This window comes from Aptenodytes forsteri, unplaced genomic scaffold, assembly GCF_000699145.1.
Source record: "Aptenodytes forsteri isolate BGI_AS27 unplaced genomic scaffold, ASM69914v1 Scaffold209, whole genome shotgun sequence".
Classification (NCBI taxonomy): Eukaryota; Metazoa; Chordata; class Aves; order Sphenisciformes; family Spheniscidae; genus Aptenodytes; species Aptenodytes forsteri.
Genome location: NW_008795034.1, coordinates 3903160 through 3926484, shown reverse-complemented (window position 1 = coordinate 3926484; position 23325 = coordinate 3903160). Strand labels below are relative to the sequence as shown.

General features: G+C 41.7%; 1 protein-coding gene across 1 annotated transcript in view; it reads left to right on the top strand.

Annotated features, from left to right (window-relative positions):
* Window positions 1–23325, top strand: part of SPNS2 (sphingolipid transporter 2) — a 110906-nt gene that overhangs the window by 2130 nt on the left and 85451 nt on the right. Inside the window, exons 2-3 of the mRNA XM_009276453.1 lie at window positions 1106–1142; window positions 2269–2374. Coding sequence (XP_009274728.1) covers window positions 1106–1142; window positions 2269–2374 — 143 coding nt within the window. The remainder of the gene's footprint in view (window positions 1–1105; window positions 1143–2268; window positions 2375–23325) is intronic.

The following is a 23325-nucleotide window of genomic DNA, read 5'->3' as shown; positions in this document are numbered from 1 at the left end:
CACCTGATGTGCGCAGTCTGGGACCAACCAATAATGGAGCACAAATTGAAGGTGTTCAGAGCTGGTTAAGCTAACTAAGGTTTCTAGGTTGGGTTGCAAGAGAAACCGCTTTTTTTGTGAAAGGGTGGAACGCTAAGGGGAATATGTAAGTCATCTAAACCACAGAGGGTTTTGCTAGGCAAATGCAAAATTTATTTTTGTTCATCAGATATTGCCTGGATAATGATATCTCAGTTATTAATGGAGCAAATGAGGGAAGGACAGCCAAGAAATGCCAGGGCACTTTGAAAATGGAGGCAAATCTGCCATCCAAGAGGAAGCTAAGAAGTTCCTGTTGGAATTACAGTAGACAGCAATGCTCCAAAGGAAAAGAAAGGCCAGGGGAAAACTGTGTCAGGCTGGATATAATCAGGCACTTAATACTTCATAAAACTACAGATTCACAGAATAATCGAGCTTGGAAGCGACCTCTGGAGATCATCTAGTCCAAGTCCCCTGCTAAAAGCGGGGTCAACTAGAGCAGGTTGCTCAGGACCATGTCCCGTTGGGTTTTGAATATCTTCAGGGATGGGGAATCCACAACCTCTCTGGACAACCTGTTCCAATGTTTGACCACCCTCACAGTAAAAAGGTCTTTTCTTATGTTTAAATGGAGTTTCCTGTGTTTCAGTTTGTGCCCTCTACCTCTTTTCACTGGGCACCAGTGTGAAGAGCCTGGCTCTGTCTTTGTTACCCCCTCTCCTATCAGGTACTGATACACATTGATAAGGTTCACACCCTTCCCCACCCCGAGCCTTCTCTGCTTGGGGCTAAACAGTCTGATAGAGTAAGGAAGAGGGGATTGTTATAGGAGGTATGAGGCTGAACTAATGTTACTGGGCAGATATTGGTACTCTAAAAGCCAACCTGAATGCTGCCCTGAGTAACTGGTGATGTACAAGTAATATGGAATAGGACAAATGATCTTTCTTGCTTTTTCCTTCCTCTCTGTATCTTTTTTTTTCTTTAGTACCTTTAATTTATGTCCGTTTTCTTGGCATTGTTCCAGATGTCTTCTGGGAATAGTTATCTCTGGGTCTTTTATCTCTTTGTGTTTGTCATTTAGTGTGATCCTGGCAGTCCCAGAAGCTGAGATATTTATGGTGAGTGAGTTCAGGTTGGTGCTTAATTGATTCCCATGACCTACAGTGATGAGCAGAATCACTTTGGATAAAGCCTTCGATCAAATTTTGAACTGTAGGTGAACTTTTATAGATGTTCAGTATAGTTGGAGAATGGTGTTTCTCGTTTTTAAGAAAAGAAACTTGCATATCCTCAGTTTTGGGGCAGACAGTAGGCTAAATAAGGAAGTCCCAGATATTAAGAGCGCAACTGTCTCTGTTCCAGACCCAAGAAGTCAGAGCACAGTTTGTTTCGACCATAGACAAATGTTCAGGCCTATGGATCTGTATCTGACAGAACTGGACAATCTGCAGCTTGGCAAATGTGTGTCCCCCAAGATGAGTTATAAAAGCTGTCTTCTGTGTTTTCACTGGCTAGTTGGTTACAAAAGCATGCCTGTTCATATGTACCTGACATTACATGTATTTATATGTTTGATACCCAAGTGCTAAATCTAGCTGAATATGTACATACTACAAAACCGTTAATTTTGCTTATGCCAATTAGTATATTAGGGGTTCAGGGAAGAGAGAAGGTTGGTTTTGGTTCTGCTTGTAGTTGCTTTAAAGCTAAACATGTGGTCACTTACCCACCGTTACTAAGCTATTTTAAGTTTATTTTCTACATTTGTTTTGGAAATGAGAACCCCCCAGAACTAGTTAAATGTGAAAACTTCCATCACTGGTCCTATCGATGTGTCATATCTCCTTCCAACAGAGATTTGTTAAAACTTGTCTTGGATTAAATTTGTCTGTCTTGTCGAATGATTTGAAGCACCTAAGGCACAGCATCAGTTTCTCTGTATTTCTGTAAAATAACAGAAGTAAGGGATCTGGATTCTGCAGAAAACAAACAAAAAGAAAACCCTGATCTTATTTAAGTAGAAAGGAAAGATCAGTTTCTCATGCATGAGATTTCATTCCCAAACTCTTTGCATGATGTTGTATCTACCTACCTCTGCTTTTATTGTAGTAGTGCAAAATTATTGAGTGTACATGTTCAGAAAAGAAACCAATGTGCAAACTTTAGAAGTTATGTGTCTAAACTACTGGAATTTGAACCTTTGCTGATGCTTCACAAAAGGTTTGAGTTATATGCTTTTCAAAGGTTGAAGGCACTGAGTTTCTTGTCTCTGTTTTCCTTGCAGGTGTGTTACTAGACATCCAGCAGCACTTTGGAGTCAAAGACAGTGGGGCTGGCTTATTACAGACAGGTAAGAGTATTTGTTTTCTTGCTGGTTTTTGTAACCTTCCTCTTCTCAGAAGGGTGCTTTCAGATTTCTTCAGTTATGGCCCTTGAGCACATTGGCTGTGAAATATACTCTTACTAGGAAGATGAGTGAACATGAGGGGGTTTTTTTGGTTTTGATTTGCTGGTGGGCAGGAGATCAGGGCTCGGAGTGGCTTGAGTGCAGAATGGGCCAAAAGCAAACAAACCTAATGACAACTAAATTCAAATACGAGGCAGCTACTTCCCCCAGATCAGAAAACTCATGATGAACTAACAGCAGGATCCTGTGGTTCTCACTTCTCTTAACTCTCTGTAGGTTGGTAATAAGTGTGATGTATGATGCCCTTCATGTGCTCTACAGAGAATCTGTACAGTAATTTGGAGTACAGTGTGGCATGAAAATGTAAAACTCATCAGGACAAGTACCTGAGGATGAAAACTGCAGGAAAGGCTAACAATCATTGCATTCAAGGTAGCTCATGGATTAACAATATCCCTGTGATTTTGGTGCTGTTAGCTTCAGACATTTCTCTCCTTGTATTTAAGGAAGAAGGATTATTGCAATTGTGATGTCCTTTTAACGTAGCAGACATTTTAATGTTGCAGACACCTGCAGACAGAGCTGTACAACCTCAGCACAAACCCATCTTTTCTGGCCTCTAGTCCTGAGGTGGTTTAGAGGAGTGCCTTTGTCAATGGGCTGGATTTGATGACATTGAGTAGCAGTCTCATGTAGTTATGACAGCACATTTGATCTTCATGGAGAGTTGAAAGGACTAGCCAGAGACCAAATGCAGTATTTTAAGGAGAGAAACAGTCTGGTTTGGAAACTTCCTACAGGATTATTAGTTGGAGTCACAGATTTGTGGTGCTGTGGTTGTCTTGGCATTGTCATCTGTTTGAGGGAACCACAGTGGAACAATTGTATTTCAGAAAAAATTAGAATTCAATTAGGATTAGAAATAGTGTGCCAGAAAGTCATTTTTTTCCATGTTTTTTTTCTTATGCTGTCATAGTGGATACCAAATGCACGTCAGGACCTTGTCTGTGAAACTGTAGCCAACAATAAAGTGTATAAAATCATTCATTCTTTATGATCACACTAGAGGTGAGAATGTTCTGGAGCTCCGTCAGTTGGCCTTTGCTTTCAGACTATGTGAACCACTGCAGTATCTCCTCCTTTTTATTTTCTGCAACCCGTGGCACCGCAGGGTCCTCATCTGTGGTTACAGCTTCTTGGTAATGTTGCAATACAAACAATTAATAACAGTTTGTATTAGGGCTTTAAAAATGCTCTCCTTGTGGGATGGCAGAGTTCAGCTAATCTGATGTGTGCAGTGCATGTCCAGAACAGAGCTGTCCAGGCCTGAGCTTTACAAGTGTTACCGATTGTAAGTAGCATCAATCAGTTATGCCCAAAGTGACACTGGTTTTCCGTCAGGCTCTTTTCTACAGCAATTATTTGTATTTATTTATTGTCCTCAGAGGAACAGGTCCTCAACGTATCATGAGACATGCAGTGCCTTCAAGAAAATATTCTGGTGGAAAATGACACTTGCCAAAGCATATATTTAATCTTTATTCCCCTCAGTGGATGAAATCCTTCTGCAGATGAATTGCTGACGGCAAGTAAGAGCTAAGCTCCAACAGGGCATTTCATTTGTTAATTGCAAGAAATGTTATTTATTTCTCTAGCAAACGTACAGGGCATCTGAAAACAGCATCACTGAGATATTGCACGATTGCTGCTGTGTCAAGAGTTTTGTAACTGATAACTGTTGCTTTAAGAAAAGCAACATTTTCTCTTGGTTTTTTTGCTGATCTGAAAACTGAGGGCTTGACTTTGCCCCTGCAATGTACATAATAGTGTATTAATCACGGTGCCATCACAGGAAAAGAGTGCTCACAAAATAAAACACCATTCCACGTAAGTAAGGGTAGGGGCACATGACTGAAAACTTATTAAATGTATTACTTCAGCTTAACAAGTTTCTGTGTTGGCAGCTGGCCCATGGCCCGTGTACCCTTAACCCTGGTGAAATAAAACACGCTGGCCTAAACCTTCATAAACACTACTTTTAATCTTTTATCTGTTCTCTAAGTCTGACCTCTCTAGATGTGTAAATTGGGGAAAATGGTTGCAGAGTGTAAAAAGCGTTTGACCAAGGTTGCAGAGGAAGTCTACAATAGAGCTGAGGCCAGGACTGATGTCTCCAGACCTCTGCCTTAACCTTGAACAGTTCCTTTGCAAGCAGAGAGACAGAAATATCATCTTATTCCCAAGAGATGGTCTTGCTAACTAATTGAGTGATGTGAGACGAAAGACTGCTCATCCTAAATATGTCCTCTGAATAAGAAGTGGATTAGTCCTCAGGTTGTTAATCCTGCATCTAAATGAGTCCTAAATTAATTTACAATGTTAATGAGGGGGAGTGAAATGTAGTATTCACTGGCAGTTCATATCACTCATCAAACAGGCTCTAAAAAATAAAAAAGAAAATCCTTTTAGCTGAGAAACAAGGCTGCACACAGCGTTAGGAAGAGATGGTACTGAAAACTCAAACAGCAAGGGGAAAAGAAATCCACCAAAGGCAATGTATGACCCTGCATTCATACCATAACCCATTCTGTGCAGGCACAGCCAATCTCATAGCTCTCTCACTCCAAACATTCAAAAGCCAATTCATACACTCTGAGCTTCTGCTACTCTCTGGAAAGCAAAGGTGACTGGTTTCTTAGGAATTGCAAAGACAGAATTTGAATTTTTGTCGTCTTTTATATTAATCCCAAGATACAAGCTGCTCTTTGCTTAAGAGATATAATGAAAACTGGTTAGAGGGGCACTGTAACTCCTATACAGAAGAATCACAGGGACACTCCAGCCTCATCCATAATGGAAAGGAGCAGAACGTGGTAGTCTCTGTAAGCAAGGATCCTGTGACAGCAAAGGACACACTGACAGATGGGTCGCAATTGCTGCTTGCTCAGTAGCATTGTAGAGTAACAGGCATATAACTATGTTGATTCCAGAGCCTCAGTTATCTCTTGATGATGCTGTAATGCTGTGCTGATCTTCCTTTTTAAAGCACTACATATGCAGTTTTATAAATATTAGTTAAGTTCACTTAATTGTCCTACAGGTCTGCATCCAAGCTTTCTTGTGCTTTTCATTTCTTACTGGCTGCTTTTCCCAGCTGGAGAAGGGATAATCCTGGCTGATCTTGAAAGGTGATAGAGCATCTCCTTGCCTACTTGAGCTGCACGGCTGTAGTCAGTCAACACATTTATAAGCCAAACCATACAAAAAGTCTTTCCTATGTGTGGAGTTAGGAGCAGCAATTTGGACTCACCAAAACTACAGGCCTCTACAGACACAAAGACTGAGAGGATGGACCACTGGATTTGTAGAACTGCTTCAAAATAGTGTTATCCTTCCATATATACTTAGACCACAGGAGTAGTGGCCCAGTGCTGTACTCTGGTTTTCACTAGATTTTTTTTTTCCCCCTTCTTTCTTCAATTTTTGTGCTTTATTGCTCTGTCTGCTTTCCTTGCCCTAGGATTTATTTTGCTTTAGTGTCTCTCGCCAGCATCTATTTAGCACACCAGAGCTCTAATAATAATAGTGCCTGGCTCTCGATACAGTTTGTCTGCTGTAGATCTCAGGATGTTTTATATAGGGAGGAATAATGAGGCTTGGCCTTTTCTACAGATGGGGAAACCGAGAAAGCCAGATGGGAGAAATGACCTGCCCAAAGTCACACAGCGGGTCTGAGGCAGAGCCAGAGTGAGAACTGCAGTCCGGTTCCTGAACATGCAGCGTTCCACCAGATTAATGCTTAGACCCAGAGATTTGGTCCTTGTGAACGGGCACCTTAATCTTCTAGCCTAGGTAGCTCAAGCTCAGGGGAAGGCACATAAAACAGCGGGGACTTCTGCCAGCAGAAACTGTGAGGCATCAAATGGAGGGTATGGCAAGGATTCCATTGAAATGCAGAGGGAAAAAGTGCCTGTCTTCAGGAAGAGCGTAGGGATGTTATTAGAGGAAACCCTGTTAACCAAAAGTTTATGCCATAAGGTCAGAAGCAAGGAAATGTAAGGAAGCGAGAGATCTGGAAGGCCTCATTAAAGGTGAATAATCATAGATAACTGGGGCTCTGAAAGAACTTGTCTCTTCTCACGTGGAGAGAGATGGGCATTCTCCCAAATGCCTTTCAGCCCCTGGTTTCCCAGGAAGCCTAGCAATGCCAGGTACTTTCTTAAGTCTTCTTGTAGGCTCATCTTTCCTGTAAGGGTCAATTCCAGCTAAAACCTCTGTTCATTTGAAAAGTGAAATCTTTACCTACCTGAGTTCCCCTACCTCTTAGAGCCGACCTAGTGTAACCTTGCACTAGACTGCAACCTTGCAAATATGTTAGCAGCTTTGGTGTGCTGTGATTGTACCAACTGAGGTATAAGCGTGTGCAGTGAGTAGGGGACTTGAAATAGTGGAGTGCAGTGATGGGGTAAATCACACTTGCTAAATGGAAGGTTTTTCTTTCAACTCCCTTTGACTCCCATCTTCTTGTCATTGGCTTATGATGACAGCCTATACTGCTCTAACATTTTTTATTTATTCCCCACAGAGACCACCTCCTCTGGATGCGAACCTTGAATATGTGTATATTACATGAGTTGCAGGTGCTGCATATTTCTTTTCTCCCATCTGCTTCTACCTGAATAGATACTGTCTTTCTCTTCATCTGTGCTATGCATAACTGAATCAAATCTTCATAGAATCATTTAGGTTGGAAAAGACCTTTAAGATCATCAAGTCCAACCGTTAACCTAACACTGCCAAGTCCACCACTAAACCATGTCCCTAAGCACCACATCTACACTTCGTACTGCACCTGCTTAACTGATCTTCTTGCTAGAACAGAGGAACTCATATTCTGGACGCTTTCCTGCTTTCTGTTTAAAATTCATGGGCTTTCCTTTTGAGTGAGTGACTCAAACTTACACCAGAGCACTTCCCAAGGCCCTGGTATCTCAGGTGTCCGATCCAGAAGGCGAGGCAGAATGCTTTGTAGTTGCTGCTCTTGATTTATGACTGCAAATGGTTTGGACCACCATGTCCTACCCAGAGCAGGTCATGCCACTGTCATCTTCCCTTCCCTAAGCATTCTTAAATGCAGGTTACTTCTCTGACAATCTGGGGCTCTGAATGCCAGGACAAGGTGGAGCTCTCTTTCTGCCAGGAGGAGACTCTCTAAGTTGTATCAACAATGAGCAAAACCTTTTTTCCCATTTTCCCCTCCTTACCTGATTTTTGTATCACTTTTTCTGAACTTCTCCAGCCTTCTGTAGCATGCTGCTGATCTAGGGATTAAACAGTTTGTATAGGACAGCTCCAGTTTAAGCGATAAAGATGAAAAAGCAGGGCTCTTCGTTCAACGTGCCTTGATTAATGTTGTGACAAGGGTAGGTCTTTTACTTATCAAGGTAGAGCAAGTTGAGATAGTCCAGAGCCTGATTATTTCCTGCATAAGTCCTTTACAACTTCTGACAGTCCTTCTTTCCTGTGTCCTAGAATGGTATCTGATACGCTAAGAAGTCACGGCAATCTGAGGGTCTGATTCATGAAAGCAGTTAAGCCTATTTGGAAATCCCTCTGCAATCAAGAATGAAAGTATTTTCTCGAATCAGTGAGCAGGTTATAGGAAAATGTGTTTGTGCCCTAGCCCAGTCCCCCATACACCAAGGACCAAACTATAAAAATGCTGTTTACAGTGTGCACTCTCACTGGACAGCCCTAGATTGCAAAGTAAATAATCTTTGGGGGGGGAGAAGGGGCAGGGAAGGGAGGGGAAGATGTCCTTGCCTCCTGCTGATAGGAGGTAAATGCTTGAGCCGGCGTTGCACTTTGTCTTTTTGTTGTACGTGTCAGCAAGTGAGCGCAGGCTACTAGAACAGGGAAACTCTCCAGACTGGCTTGTCTTCATTAATATCTTGATTTTATGACACTGCATGGCCACTAACACAACACAACAATTCATTTTTCCATCCTGTCTTCCTGCTTTGCAGAACGAAGGTTTGTCCTAACTATTGGCCTTTCAGACAGGGCAGGTACTTGGGCTGGTTGTTGAAAGAGAAACTTGCACTTGTGCTGCCTGTGGCATGTCTGTTCCGTAAGTAGATACTGGCCTATTTTCCTTTAGGCTGTAGTTCAAGCACCTCTTGCCAAGGTTGTGTTCACTTCTGTAATTTATTATTATAATGAGGGGAAAGATTTCCCACAGATTTTAGAGAAGTAGTTATCATTCCACCCGAAGTCCTAACAGTTTTTAACATAGCCTGTCCATCTCCCCCTACACATGTTCCTCAAACCTCAGAATTTTATTCAAGCTCTTTATAGTGGAAGATGGGATTTTTGTTGGTATTGTGCAATTCTTTTAAACAACAACTTCCTCATAATACCAGCTATGCAATCTCACATAGCAGGCATCTGCACTGTATTGTGTTTCATGCACAAATAGTTCAGAAGGGCTAGTCTTGCCACCTTTGCTTTTTTCATTAACACCATATCTTCAGTTTTGAAAGAGGGAGATGAACATTTGAGTTACATTAACAGTTACTTTAATGCTATTTTTTATTAGACATCTAATGGCTACCAGTTGCTGGAAGAGAGGTGTGTACTTAGATTCAATACCTCACGAGTAGCTTACTTTTTTTCCTCCCCCTCTGCAGTGACACTAAAAGCTTTTGGTAGTAAGTGGAAAACCTGCTTAGCTTTAATTCTTGCTTTTCACTGAGCCTGTAAGTTTAATTTTCAAGTGTGGTGACCAGAGGAGTGTTTGCATATGGTCTAAATCAGAGGGAGCCGTGTATTTCTTCTCTGTACTCTGATCTAGATCTGTGCATACAGTTGCTACTGATACCTATTGGGTCCAATTTAAAGGTAAGTGTTAGCCCGGAGGGGAAGATTTTTTGCCTTGACTCTAAGGGAAGTTGAATCAGGGTCTTCTATGAACTGGGAGTGAGAAAACAGAACTAACATTTATAGTACATTTTGTATATTTAATATGCTTCATCCCAGGGGAGCCATAAGTGTTCTCTCTTAAAAGATTTATTTTAACGTTGTTTTGGTTTTGTCTTGCCTCCCACACCTGAAGAACTCTCATTTTCTTAGAGCACAAACCTACAGTTCTGTAGGGCAACATACTGTGTTGTGAAAAATGCAAGCAGCTATATTCATACAGGGATCTGAGATCAGGTGATAAAGAGGTCAGGCTTGGTCTGTGCCCGCTGGGAGATTTCCAAGTTAATGTAGTATAGTTGGAAGCATTGCTGTTGGAGGAGGTGATTGATTTGAGAGAGAGAGATCATTTGGATAAACCAAATAGTCTTGACAGCGTGTGAAGGAGCTCTGGAGCACTGAAGGTGCTGTCTTGCAATGAAGCAAAGAGCACTAATGTTAGTTGTTGTAATACAGCAGGCATCTAGTTGACTCTGGAAGTACCAGGGTGTTTTCACAATAGTGGGAATGTTGGGGTCCTGGACCAGTCCGTGCAATCATTTTGCCCTTCTAATGTTCTGTCTTGAGTTTCAGGTGGCTTTTCCTCCAAACCAGTGCTTCTCAAACCTTTTGGGCTGAGTACTAGACCACTCTGCATCCTTACAATTGAATTTTTATAGTGATTTATCATCAGACCACTATAAAAGTAATACTGCTGTGCGGCTGGCTGCACAGAACTTGCTGTTACCTTCTGGAACACGATTTTGGGAACTGTAGCCTTTAACTGTTACAAGCTGCTGAAACAGGTGGTGTTTTCCAGGCAGAAGCAACTACATTTCAGTACGGGCTGCAGTGATTCCCATGTATAGACCCCTGCACACTTGAGGACTGACTCATTTGTAGACACACATACCTGGCTTTGAAAATGAATTCCAGGGCATCAGTTACGTAAAAAGTGAACATTCCTCATGGTATTTGGTAGTGTTACCAGCCTGCAGAACTAGATTCCAATTAACACAAGTAAGTCTGAATTGCATGAACGGTGTATTGTTGCACCGATTCAAAAGAAATCTCCCGGTGCGCTCCCCTTACCCCCATATGTGTACATATTCCAGGATTTTTCCTGTATGCTGATGTAAGGTTATAGAGCAAAGACCAATTTTCTGCTTAGATTATGCAGGGAACCTGTTTTTGGAGGGAAAATATTACTGACCATAGTCCATTACTTACCCCAAAACAAAGTTAGTTCTCACAAAAAATGTAAATGTACATAAACATTTTTTGCTAAAACTCTCTTCAGTTGTTTTCAAGTTTTAGTCAAATGACTGAGGATGGCTTGGGTTTTTAAATCTCTGATGAAAAACAAAGTTATCTGATGGGATGAATAGTAGGAGGAAGGGTTCACACACTCTTGTCTTTGCTGCTGCAAGCAGGGAAATGCTTTGGTTTTCAGTGGAAAGGATGTTTCCAGGGAAGGTTCAGTTCTGACCTCTTTTATTCCCCCACTCAGTTACACATCAGGTTATTCCTAATTAAACGTTTGGACAGTTTTAACCATTTCCTCCTTCCACCCTTTTCATCCACTAATGTTTACAGAAGCAAGATTTATTTTACATATTCTCCTGCTGCATCATTCTCCTTGCTCTTTGTAGATGAGCTGAATTTGAGATGTGGCAACTCTTAATTTATTCTCTCGTGGGACAGTAGTGTTGAACTGAGAACATTAACAGTAATATACCTTTCCTGCAAAGAGTTGCCTTAAAGAAGTAAGTTATAATAACTTTAACTTGCTTATTTGGAGCTACACTAATTTTAAATGGATGGTTACAATAAATTACTATTGGGATAGACTGGGAAGTGAATTAGGGAGGCGGTACAGGTAAAGCAGTTTGAGTTTTGATTTCTTTTTACAATTCTGCTGATGGCACTGGCCAATGTGCTCTCTTCTCTGGGTCTTTTCCCTGCTCCCTTTCTTCTCTCTAGATCATCAGTTTGTAGAGGAAAGGCGATCACCTACCCTGTAAGCCTGTGATGAAGTGCTTGTTAAAACTGACCTTGTTAAGAGTTTTGGCTGAGTGAAATTCTCGGGATAGGATCTGTCTGTTGTTTTTTTGGGGGTTGGGTTTGTTTTGTTTTATTTTGTTTTCCTTGAAGGATGTTTGAAATATGCTCCGAATTCTTTGTTTTTAATTCTGCCTTAATCACAGTTACTGGTTTTATTCTTGCCTCTGCCCACCCTGGGATTTGAGCGGTCCTGGTCAGCACAGCAATTGATGGTGTTAGCTGTCAGCTCCGTGCTTGTATATTCAGCATCCTGTGGTTTTGTCCAACCTACCTGGCAATATAAATAACAATAAAAGTGCCTGAGTGCCCTTAGCCACACCTTTCGAGCACTAGAAATCATTGACAAAGTCTGACAAAGAAAGGTACTATTTCATGAGAGCCTTTGTGACTAGAATGTAAGAAAGATGGGTGAGTTAAAGAATAACTTTGCCACAAAAAAAAGTAAGGGGTTTTTTTTTGCTTACTCTGGAATGTGCAGGGTGCTTTAGAGATCCATGTGTCATTGAACTGAGTTGCATTCAATTTAAGCATATGGGCTGTTTTTAAAAGCAGCCTTTCATTTTACAGGTGTAGTTTAGGATATATAAATGCTTAACTTACTAATTCTGCCTGCAAATCAAAGTAGTTAAGTGGCACAAATTGCACCAGCAAAAATGCTTCCAGGGTAAATTGCAAGCTCAAAATTAGTGATTGAGTTGAGGATCCTTTAAAAACCTGATACTAAAAATAGATATTAGTTCAGAAGGGCTGATGTAAAGAGTTATTATGGTGAGAACCATGCAAGTGTTTGACTAGATAAATCCACCTCCTTTATCAATCTTCTTGAAGGTAAAATTGCAGAACAGGAACATGAAAATGTCTCATAATTTTTGCTGTTTTGGTTCCCCCTCCCCCCGCTTTTGTTTTTAAATTGCCATCTTCCACTGTCAAGATGCTGCCCATATGATGTCCCCCAAGCAGGGATTCACAGGAACACTGCTGGAATATATAAATCTAAAGTACTACTATGTTGCTATAGCTCACAACGCTGAAACTGTCATCAGCTATGCGGTTGCTTTTGCTTAGTCATGTGGGCCTAGAAAGAGGATCTGTCTCTACGGGGGGTTTTTTTGCATTTTTTATAAAATGTGGTGAGATCTTCTTAAAAAGAAACCTCCTACTTCAAGATGCTTAGCTTCCCTAGTATCTGTCACGATCTGTCAAAACACCATCCTCGCGAGTTGTCTATTATGCTGAAGGTACTTGGGGTTTGTGGGCTACAGAGTGACTGTCAAGGGACAGATATTTTAGATATGGATACAACAATAAGTGGGATCTAGTAGACTGGTGCTCTGCTCTGGCTCTTGTGCTGTCTGGTGTCCTGGGCACAGAGGTCATTAGTGTGTTGTTCACAAGGGACATTCAGGTTTGGGTATGTGAAGTGAAACAGAGCTCGGCATGCTTTGCAAACACAACCTTCCAGCTCCTCACCGGGTCAGTGAGGCTTAATCCACAAACGTGTATCTAACCTGCCGATGGGTGAGGTCTTTACGCTCTGTTGTGGTGTGGGTCTGCACAGTACCCTGCCTCCGTCAGCTGGCACTGCCAGCCGAGATGTGCAGGTGGTTTCAGTTGTGTTTAACCCATCCTGAGCCTTCAGTTACTTCCAGCTTTTTGGCTAACATAGCAATCCTGCTGCGTGCTAACTGCTTTGAAACCCATGGATGTAATAATATGGCAAATTATTAGCAAGTATGATACAAAATGTGTCATACTTTGGGGGGAGGGTGGCAAGACAAAGAGAAAATATTAAAAGAAAACATCTCTGGGAAAAAATGCGGAGAGAGAGAGAAGAGATTTTCTGGAAAAGCAAGTTGTCCAAAGTTGCCCTTGTTCTCACTGAGGATGTTTTATGGCAGCAAAGGTAATAATACAGGATATTATACAATGGATGTTGAATTTTCATTAAAAGCTCCCCAGTGAGATATTCCTACCAGCTGCTAATGTTATACCTTCCAATGACTTGGACAATATAGTATGTGACACACTGAGCTGAGAAAATGTTTGCATTGTTTATAAAAGACATTAGTTTTTCTTGTTTGTACTTATTGAACTTGTTCTTTATGGATTCGTAGTCCAGAAACTAGACTCCTTTGTCTAATCACCAGACAAACTGCTGGCAATGCCATGACAAGTTTTTCCCCAAGGTTTGGTTTTTGGCTGTATGGGACTGCTAATAACGAAGCTCAGCTAGCATCTTGGGACATTTATTATGGTGTGGTTTCTAGGGAAGGGAATGGAATAGGCGCTGAACATAAACTGACTTCAGATGGGCCACTGGTCAGTCATCAGTCTCACCTTCTACATATTTAGGCCTGAATGAAATGGGCTTTTTGTGATACATTAACAACCCTGGATACACCAAATATTGTCTTTCCTTTTTTCCATTAATGTAATTGATGATGCATGAAGGCATTGCATTTGCAAACCTTGCGCATTGCAGTATTCATTTCAATATGTTGTTTTCCAGTAGTACTTATTCTACCAGAAATATACTAGTCAGAAGAAATTTAAAACGAGGGATTATTTAAAACAGGGCCCAGTTATGCACCATGGCTATTGAAACTACTGTTAACCCTGGGATCTTTTACAGAGGTCATGTTCTTTCATCCACAGACGGATAGAAGAGTTGCAAAGCTCACTCCTGGAGCTGCAGTTCAACTTGGTATTAAAGTGTTTTTGCAAGTCAGGGATGACACTTTGAAAATTCATGTGGGTGATAATCTTAGAAATAACAACTGTAAGACAGACAGAGACCCGATTCATTCTCCAGTGCAGTTATCCTTTTCCTTGTGCAAACCATGGCAAATTAAACATTGGGATTCGTCAGTATTTCAACAATTTCCTTAAATGAATTTATCCCTCTTTGAAGGCCACCCAGCCGCTCTGAAACACTTGTTCTTTGTCCAAATTGCCATTTATAACAGCAAGAGGCAAGAGCATTTCTAAATACTGCCAGCAAAATTGAATCAGCGAATAATTTCTGTCGAATAGCACTAGCCACTTACAATTGCGAGAGAGGCTTCCTTACATATTCTGGATCATTGTAGGATGAAGACTGCTTGTCATTGTAGGTGTTTATTTGTGGCCTGCTGTTTGTTCAGCTCTCTCGTCCTACTAGTCAATATGTAATTGCAAATTGCAGTCAATAGCAATGTTTCTTTGAGTTTACTTCGTGGTACAAAAGCCTATTGAAATGTTGCTGGCATTTGAAAAAGTAGATGGATAAGCCTGTGGCTCTGTACCCTGGCAGAGAGTTGTTTAAGTGCTGACGGGCGTCGTGTGGAATTGGATAGGAAGGAGGAAATATTTATGACCCCTGTCCTGTGCTCAGACCACTGCTTCTGAAATGATGACGAGACTCCCTCTAAAGCGTGCTGGACACCCAAAGCTGTGGGAGTTGAGGGTATTTTGGATGTCATAAGATCATGTTCCTAACGCCTCTGGCTCGCTCGTGGATCTTGTTAGGATGGTGGGGTTTGGTGGTTGTCTGGAAAGCCTGTCTCTTGTCGTTTAGATGCCAGTCCCTAAGAGAAGCATAGGTGGAGTTACCTGATGTACTTTAACAGTAAGAGAAAGCAGCATAGTAACTGCTGAGGGGCTAGAGCCTCATTTTCTGCCAAAGGTAGATCCTGCTGTCTGGTAGATCCAGACTCCTCCCTGACCCGCGCTGTACTGTTAATCGGCCTAGGTTAGTGGTTCAGCGTTTTATTTCCTGGCCCTTGCAGCTACTGGTGAATTGTTTTTGTCTAAACACGCAGCGTCTGTGACTGTGCAAGTGTAATGACTGGGGTAATAAAACAAGTAAGAATTAGTTCAGGGTACAGGGTAAGTGAGAGCGTAGATGGTTCCTTCCTTGCCTTTTAGAGAATTCGTGACTCATAATGAAACTAGACAGCAAGTGCATTTACACATACGACACTCTTGGCCAACGTGTCTAGTCCAATTCAGCCAGCCAGCCCCGGCCCCTGTGTGTACTCACATTTTGTCTTCACGTGCATGCCCTTCACTTCCTTCTTACGGGAGTAGTTTTAAAGATAATCTGTATTATTAATTTGCGTGTTCTTAAAAATAAGGGGGGGGGATAATGTAAAAGCGCATAAAGTAATTAATGTCTTGAAAAGGTAGGGTGTGTGTTTTTCTTTATGCTTTCCTCATAATGCAGCAACGATCAGTACAGGTCAGTTTGCTGGAAAGCACTCCAAAAACTTACCAGTGAACAGTTAGCTTGTGGAAATGAATGCTACAAGGAGTGTTGTGAGGGCCAGAGCTTAAAAGACCAGATCTTTATGTGGATAACACATTATAATTCTTGGGAGGGCTTAAGCCAGCCTCTAATTCAGCTGCCTGTGTAGGAATTTTGTGTACTTTCCTCGGAAGGATCTGATTGCTGTCACTGTCACAGACAGGATGCAAGACTACATGGTTTTCTGATCTGTTGCCATTGTTCTCGTGTTCTTATGAAGTGGTCTCCTGCGGTTACATGAAAGATCTTTTATTGGGGGAATTGTTATTATTTATACACTGCCAACGCCTTAGGCAGAAAGATGGACACTGCTGCTAAGGAGAAACTGTGAGATTCCATCAAGAGATGCTTTTCTCTCTTTCTGTGTTGCTGCTTTGAATTGAAACCCAATCAGCACTATAGAAATTTCCTCTGTAAAATTAGTGTGGTTTTGGTCCAGTCCCTGATGGGTGGTAGCTTACATAGCAGGAGCTGTCATTGCATGAGACACTATTGTATTTTATAGGCAACTCAGAAAAAAGCAAGCAATTGAGCAGGACAAAATACTGAAATTCCCTCTGTGACCGGCAAGCAGCTTTTTAGAAGTATGGGTTTGGTGGGCAGTGTTAAGAAATTTATGTGCTTCCTCCACAAGTAAATACGAAGCTATCTATATCAAGCACTAAGATCCCTAGGAGGGGGGAAATTTGGAGGAAAAACTTTGAGGAAAACAAGACAATCCCAGGCTGTTGGATTAGCATCAAACAAAAGCAATTGCCCACAATTGCTTGTGCATCCATATCTTCTGTGGATTTTAGCTTATTCCCATTCCACAGTGATTTCTATTCCTAAAAAAGTGAATTAGCATAAGGCTGCAGATGGCAGGATTTTAAGAGCAATACCCCTTGTTGGTGCTGCCTGCATCTTAGAGCAAGTGAATAAAAATCAGGTATTTCAGATGTCCTCTTGAAGTTCTTGTGATGAGAGGTAATATATTTTCAGCCCTCAAAATTCAGTTTAATCTGACAATGTTTGCCTTCCTCCAGATAACTAGAGGCAGGCAGCGTAAGCCCAGGGTGAAGGTGGTCTGTTTAGAAATTTAGAAAGATCTGAACTGACCTCTGCGAAGGAAGTTAGCTACAATACACAGAGATGAATCAGCAATTTTCCCTTCAGATTGATAACTTTCTTAGTTATTGAGGTTTTATTGATTTTAAAAGATGCCATTTTCCTGGTCTGCTAAAAGCACTCTTGAAGATGTATGGCTTGAATTGGAAAGGTAACAATTTTGCAGAAGAATGGTGTGAAAGGAGTTTGCTTACCAAACCCTGACACACTTTTATTTGCACATGTGCAAATGCACGTTGTGAATGTGATTCCTTGTCCTTCCCTGTCCAGACACTGGTGCTCTGCTCCGGCACTTTGGTGACAATACCGAAGCAGGATCTGGAGCGCACTGGAGGTCTCCCATTAACCCCAAAGCGTTTCCTGTCCATTTGCCCTGTGTTTACATGCTTTCCTGAGCAATTTCTGGAACATGCAATCTGCAGATACATCCAACTTTGGTGGATGTCAATGATAGACATTAAAAGCTTGAGAGCAAAGTCTCATTTCATACCTCTGTCCTGGCCAGAGTGGAAAATGTTTGTAATGAGGCTGTCAGTGCTGTGTTAGTTGATAGCCAATTGCATAATTAAAATGAGAGTATGGCCATTTTCCATTCAAAAGAGGGAGCGTGTGTTTTGCCAAGCCCACTATAGACGGTACAACAGCCCCCTAAAGAACTGTAATAATAATTAAAAAGAAATCAATCGGTCCCACTGACTGCCTGGGGAGAATGTTGGCAAAGAACTGTGTCCCCCTCCCCGTTCCCAAAGCAGAGCCGTGTGGATTTGCAAGGCTTTGATGTTGCTTTTCCTTGCCACTCTAGGCATCCCCTCAGCTCCCACCAGCACAGCCCTCAGGACTGAGAGCTGCAAAATCCCCCCTCAGCTTGCGGCCCTGGTGGAAGGCGATGGCTGAGGGTTTCTTTCTGGCCGAGACTACTAGCAAAACCTGCATCTGCGCACCAGCCTTCCCCGAATCCCTCGCCCTGTAATGGAGCTGTAGCTGCGTTAGCTGTCCTGTGCCCCTAGCTGTTTCTATGGCATATTTATGAAATATGTGTTTGGTCACTGCAGGGTTTCTCCCACTTTGTAAATGCAACCAGCAGCTATTAGAAACTGGTGTAGAGGTTAGCAAGGCATTCCTACTGCAGAATAGTCATTTATTTGAGAATTTCCTTTTAAAAACAAACCCAAACAAACCTGGTCTGACAAAAGCTCCGCGATAAGAATATGTCAGATGAACATTTCTTTTAGCAAGTTCCCGTGAGTACTGTGGCATGAGAAGCTCTTGATTCCACTCTAAAAAGAATTGGAAGCACTTCCTATCGCATTGTTTTTCTTAAGAAGCTGCTGCTGTTGGTAAATAACACGTAGCAAAGAATTTATTAGTAATACACCATACTTTCAAAGTGTCTCCTCTCTCTCCTGTTCTCTGTTGCTGCGGGAAGCAGGTTTTGAGATTGATTTCTCTTTGAGACAGACCTAACTCCTGTTGCACACTAGTTAATTATTTGAAATTAAAATGTTAGTTGAGGTAGGATGCAGGATTAGTGGTGCAGTTGTAAAGAAGGATGGTAAACCTCCTTTTAGGATGAAAACAGTCTTCCCCCTCTATCTCAAATTGGAAACAAGGAACATTATTTCTCTTTATACCAGATACAAATGATGTGTCATTCTATTAAGCAAGTAACAGATTTAAAGTATTTTATTGCTAGTTAAATCTCATGCATGGTACTCAATGCAGATTTCAAGGATCAAGGGATTTAGATTATTCTGCATTATCAGCTTTAGGCTGTCATTTCTTGGTGTGTTTAAGTGCACGCCGTGGTCGAAAAGGCTTTATGGGCAAAGGTGCAGATAACTGTTCCTGCCCTAAGGAAAGCGGCTCGCTTCTGTCCAGCTGTTTATGCTGCCTGCCTGGCACTTGCACTGCTGTGCCATAGGTCAGGGACCCTGCCAGAAGAGATAGTGGTTTAATTTACAGTCCTCAACAGTTCCCCGATTTTGCTCTCCAGGTGTCCACACAAACTCTAATACTGGCACAAGGGAAGTCTGACCAGTTCTTTCAAAAGATCTCACCTTTCTTTCCAAAGGCTTCTGTGAATGCGGTTGTAGCGTGTGCCTGGTATCATAATTGCAATGGAAAAAGAAAGATCTCAAGTACAGGAAGGGGATAGAACAAAATAAAGATCCTTTGGTTTTGTGGTTATTTAAATGCTTCTCTCGAGATACCTTTCTCTAGCCCTGAGCCCTGAGTGTAGGTGCTTCATCCTCCTGGCAAATGAGAGCAGCCCTCCTCCCTGCTGGAGCTTTATTTGTGGTTGAAGCTCTCAGATGGACAGCACGTGTGCAGAACGTCCTGGAAAACTGCACAGAAAGGGAAAAGCAAAACCACTATTCTTTCAAATGCAGACTTTCATGAGTGCTAGGAGTGATTACTGGCTGTTTCTGTAACAGCAGCTAAGACTGTTCTAGGTATATTTTAGTCATGTTGAGGCAGAACCAATCTTGTAGCAGCATCACTCATGATGCTGCAGTGTTGCAAAGCTATTGACTAATCTCCGTACCTCTGGGATCTCATGTCTAATTCAGAATTGACCAGAATGAATACATACCCATCCTAATTGGCTAGCTAAGTTAATAATGTTTTCCTGCAACTAATTGCACAATGGCAAACCGACCCATGTCACGCATCGTATGAGTACCGAGGCTGCAGCCAGGAAGGGACCGTGTCCTCTTTCACTCCACTGTGTTAACCTGCAAAGTTCTCAAACAGTCAGAGCCAGTTAAGTCAAATGGAGAAGAAATTGCAAGGGGGCAAAGCTTCTGTTAACTGACTGGGTACTTCATTACTTTACCCTGCGAGTGTGCGTGTGCAGGTACAAAGCCACTTTTGGTTTTAGAAATGTAGCTGTGAACCATGTTCCAGCTTTTAGAAATAATTTTAGGTGCAACTCAATAACATGTTAATAAGCCATTACCTAATCAAGCTGGCGGAAATGATGCAGATGCAATTTTGTCTTCCTAATTTTTTATGGTTTTTTTCAGAATAACATGGGAATAGTTGTACCAGTCCAGACCAGAGGTCCTTTTACGTGTGATCAATAGCACATATATGGGGGAAAAAAATAAAAGAACAGGACAAGATTATGGTGATAGTTCCGTGGTATACCCTATCAACTGGATAGTTGAGGCCTTTCTGAACCGGAGGAGTTATCTTTAACAGTCCTTACATTAGTATTCTTCCAGGATTTTGTCCAATCTTGTTTTGAAATAGCAAACACTGAGCTTCCATAACATCCTGTGATAAAATCCCAGTGTTTGTTTAAAAGTTTTGTGCATGAAATATCTCCTTTGATTTGAATTTTGCAGCTGCCAGTCTTATTTGATGCCACCTGGTCGGTCTTCTAAGAGAGAGGATTCTGTTTTCCCCTTTTCCATGCTACTCATGGTGCTAGATCTCGTCTATATCCCACATCAGTTGTTTCTTTTCCAGTATGTTTAATGTTTTCCTGTAAAAGGACCTGTTTCATCCTTTTGACAATTCTTTTTGTCTGTACTTTTCCCAGTAATAACCTTTTATGTTACAGGGATGCAGTAAACTTACAAGTACTAAAATGTGTTTACTAGTAAAGAGGTTCTGATCTCTGCTGTCATTGGGGATTCATAAGCAGTTACATCTAAACAAAAACCTCAGCTCTAATGCCCACTGAATCAAGTGGGAGTCCTTCCGTCGACTTTGGTCAGGAGTCTAAATCAAACCACACTAAAAGCATTTTGCAGAAATACAACTCAAAGCGGAAGTGGCCATAAAACAAAAGTGGCCTTGACTTATTTAATCATTAATTTCCGAATGGTAAGAAATGCAAAAGCAGTGTTTAAACACCGACAGACAAGCTCATTTTCTGGGTTCTGCTCCTAAGTGTCAGCAATCTAATGGTGTCCTTAGGCAATAATTTGTATGCCTTTTATATGGCACTGCCATGGAAAGCAAACTCTGTCACAGCCTCCTGTTCCTGCCCCCTCTTTTTCGCCCACCATGTAACAAACCAGATTGTGGAACTGACCCAGACGTGAAGAATTTTTTTTTTTTTTTAATTGATGGGGAGAGGTGGTGTCTGCTCCTCCTCAAATGTTCTCATGTGTAAATTTTAATCCCCCAATCAAACACGCTGTGTAGCCACAGAAGACATTCTGCTAGCAAATACACTATTTATTTCATTGCAGAAGATGTTCATCAGGGCTGGCTATCTGCTGGTCTCCCAGAACCAGCTGACTGCAGGGTCAGGCAAGTGCCAGTTTAGGCGCGAGGGAAGCGGTGGACTGTAAGCTGTACACTGGAACCGTTCCCTTGGATTGCTGCCTGCAGCATTGTACTATGAAGCACATCTCTAGGAACACAGTAACTGGTTTATTGATGTTCAGGTTGCCCAGATCCCTTTAAAACAATGGTAATGTAATCATTGTAATTCCCAAAGTGAAAAGCAGAAGGTGGGTTTGGGTTTTTCCTCTTTTCTTTTTAAATTTTGTTGTCTGTATACAGCTGTTCAAAATTTAATCTAGCAGCAAGTTAGCTCCTGCTCCAAGTAAACTTGCTGGACATCCAGAGAGACTGAATGGCACAGTAAATTGCAGCTTTTCCACTGTACGCTTAGATAAAAAATTTTGAAGTACAGCATGACAGAATTGGACCTCAGTGGATGTGGGAAATGGTTGTGGAATAATAACTGTGAATAACCGTCTACTTAATTGCTTTAGCAATAAGCAAGATACGAATGGCTGAATCTTCAAATGCAGCTTCAATTGACATAATATTGGAAATTAATTAAAAAAAAGTGAAAAATTTGAGTGCTGTTTTAGATCTTGGCTTTTAATTCAAAGCCATCTTTTCCTTGCCTTTGCAGTGCTGATTGCCTGAACCAGGAAACCAAGATTGATTTCAAACTTTGAAACGTGACAGCAGTATTTGTGAGGCCTGAGTGAGAGGAGCATCATTGCTACTCTTTAGGGAGTGCTGGTATGCTATGGACCATAGTACCTCTATAAAACTGATCACTCTGGCTTAGGTCTATAGAAAGTAGGCTGGAAACATTGTTTGTCTTTCCTTTAAGTTTATGTGGGAGGCAGTATATATTCTGGCAGGGTTCGCGTTCTCTGCAGTGCATTGTACCTGATCGTTTCTGGGTCGGTCTCTGTCTTCTGGTTATGAGCAGTAACGCTGCTGGCTGCAGGCACGTGCCTGTCTCAGCCCGCCAGTAGCAGTGCCAGAGTCGGCAGTTGACAGCTCACTGGTTATAGTCAGCTCTCACTGGTGGTGATCAAACTGTCCTATATCCTCTCAACAGCCCTTAAAATGGGCTCTTAAAATGGGACCAGAATGGCAGTAGTTCATGTCTTGCAGTAGTCAGCTCTCACTGGTGGTGATCAAACTGTCCTATATCCTCTCAACAGCCCTTAAAATGGGCTCTTTAGAAGACCAGAATGACAGTAGTTCACGTCTTGCAGCTATGGTTTTACTTCCACTATTGGACATGCAGCAGTACTTGCAGATGGATTTGTTGAGTTGAATGTTTCAAGGTTTGATTTGTATTTGAATGATTCTGTCTGTAAGCCTACTCTTGTAAGGAACTGCCATGGCCATTGGACTCTAGTCTTTGCCAGTCTGTGGGCAACAGTACTCAACGTGTAAGGGTTGTTTCCCTTTTTAGCCTTCACTTTTTGTTAGCGTTATTTCTTGTAGCTGTTGTCTAGGCATTTGGGACTGAAGAGGAATATTTCTCCATCTCTATGCAGCAATGCACAGAGTGAGTGAAATATCTCTCACATCCGTAACATCACATACTCACCACTGTATGGATCAATGATATACTGTACTATGCATGGCAGTTTTTACAGCAATTACTTATATTTGACCACAGTGGTTGCTCTTTGCCCAACACAGTTCCTCTCAAAGCTCAGGTGGCATTAATGTGTTAATTGGATTGGTTTTCTGGGTATTCTTTCCCGATTTTCTGCTTCCAAGGAGTGGATTTCCCAGCAATTCCCACTGAAGCAATTATTCTTGTTGGCTAAGGTAAACAAAGCAAGCCTTCAGGATATCCTTTGCTGGGAATATAAGGACTGACTCTTGGAAGAATCTGGTCTCTGCAGTGAGGGAAAGCCGTGGAATTATCAGTACTGAATTCTTCCCGGGGCTGCATCTTGTGTATTGTTGAGTCAATCATGAACTTGCCAGGAAAGCTGTGTTCAGGCCTTGTCTGACTTCATAAGTGTGTTTTTGTAACCGGTTTCTGACCCTGTCACAGCAAATGAAATTGAGTGGTATCATACAGCAGCCGCCTTCTCAATGTAAATGTGTATGTCAACTGTGTGTGTATAAAGTCATCCTAAACATGTTGTTGATATTTTATATCAGTTTGCTCTAAGGAAAAAACTGGCACCTCATGATGCAACATGCTCCCTACGGAGAAGACAAGATTGGAGCTTGAATACTGATGAGTGGC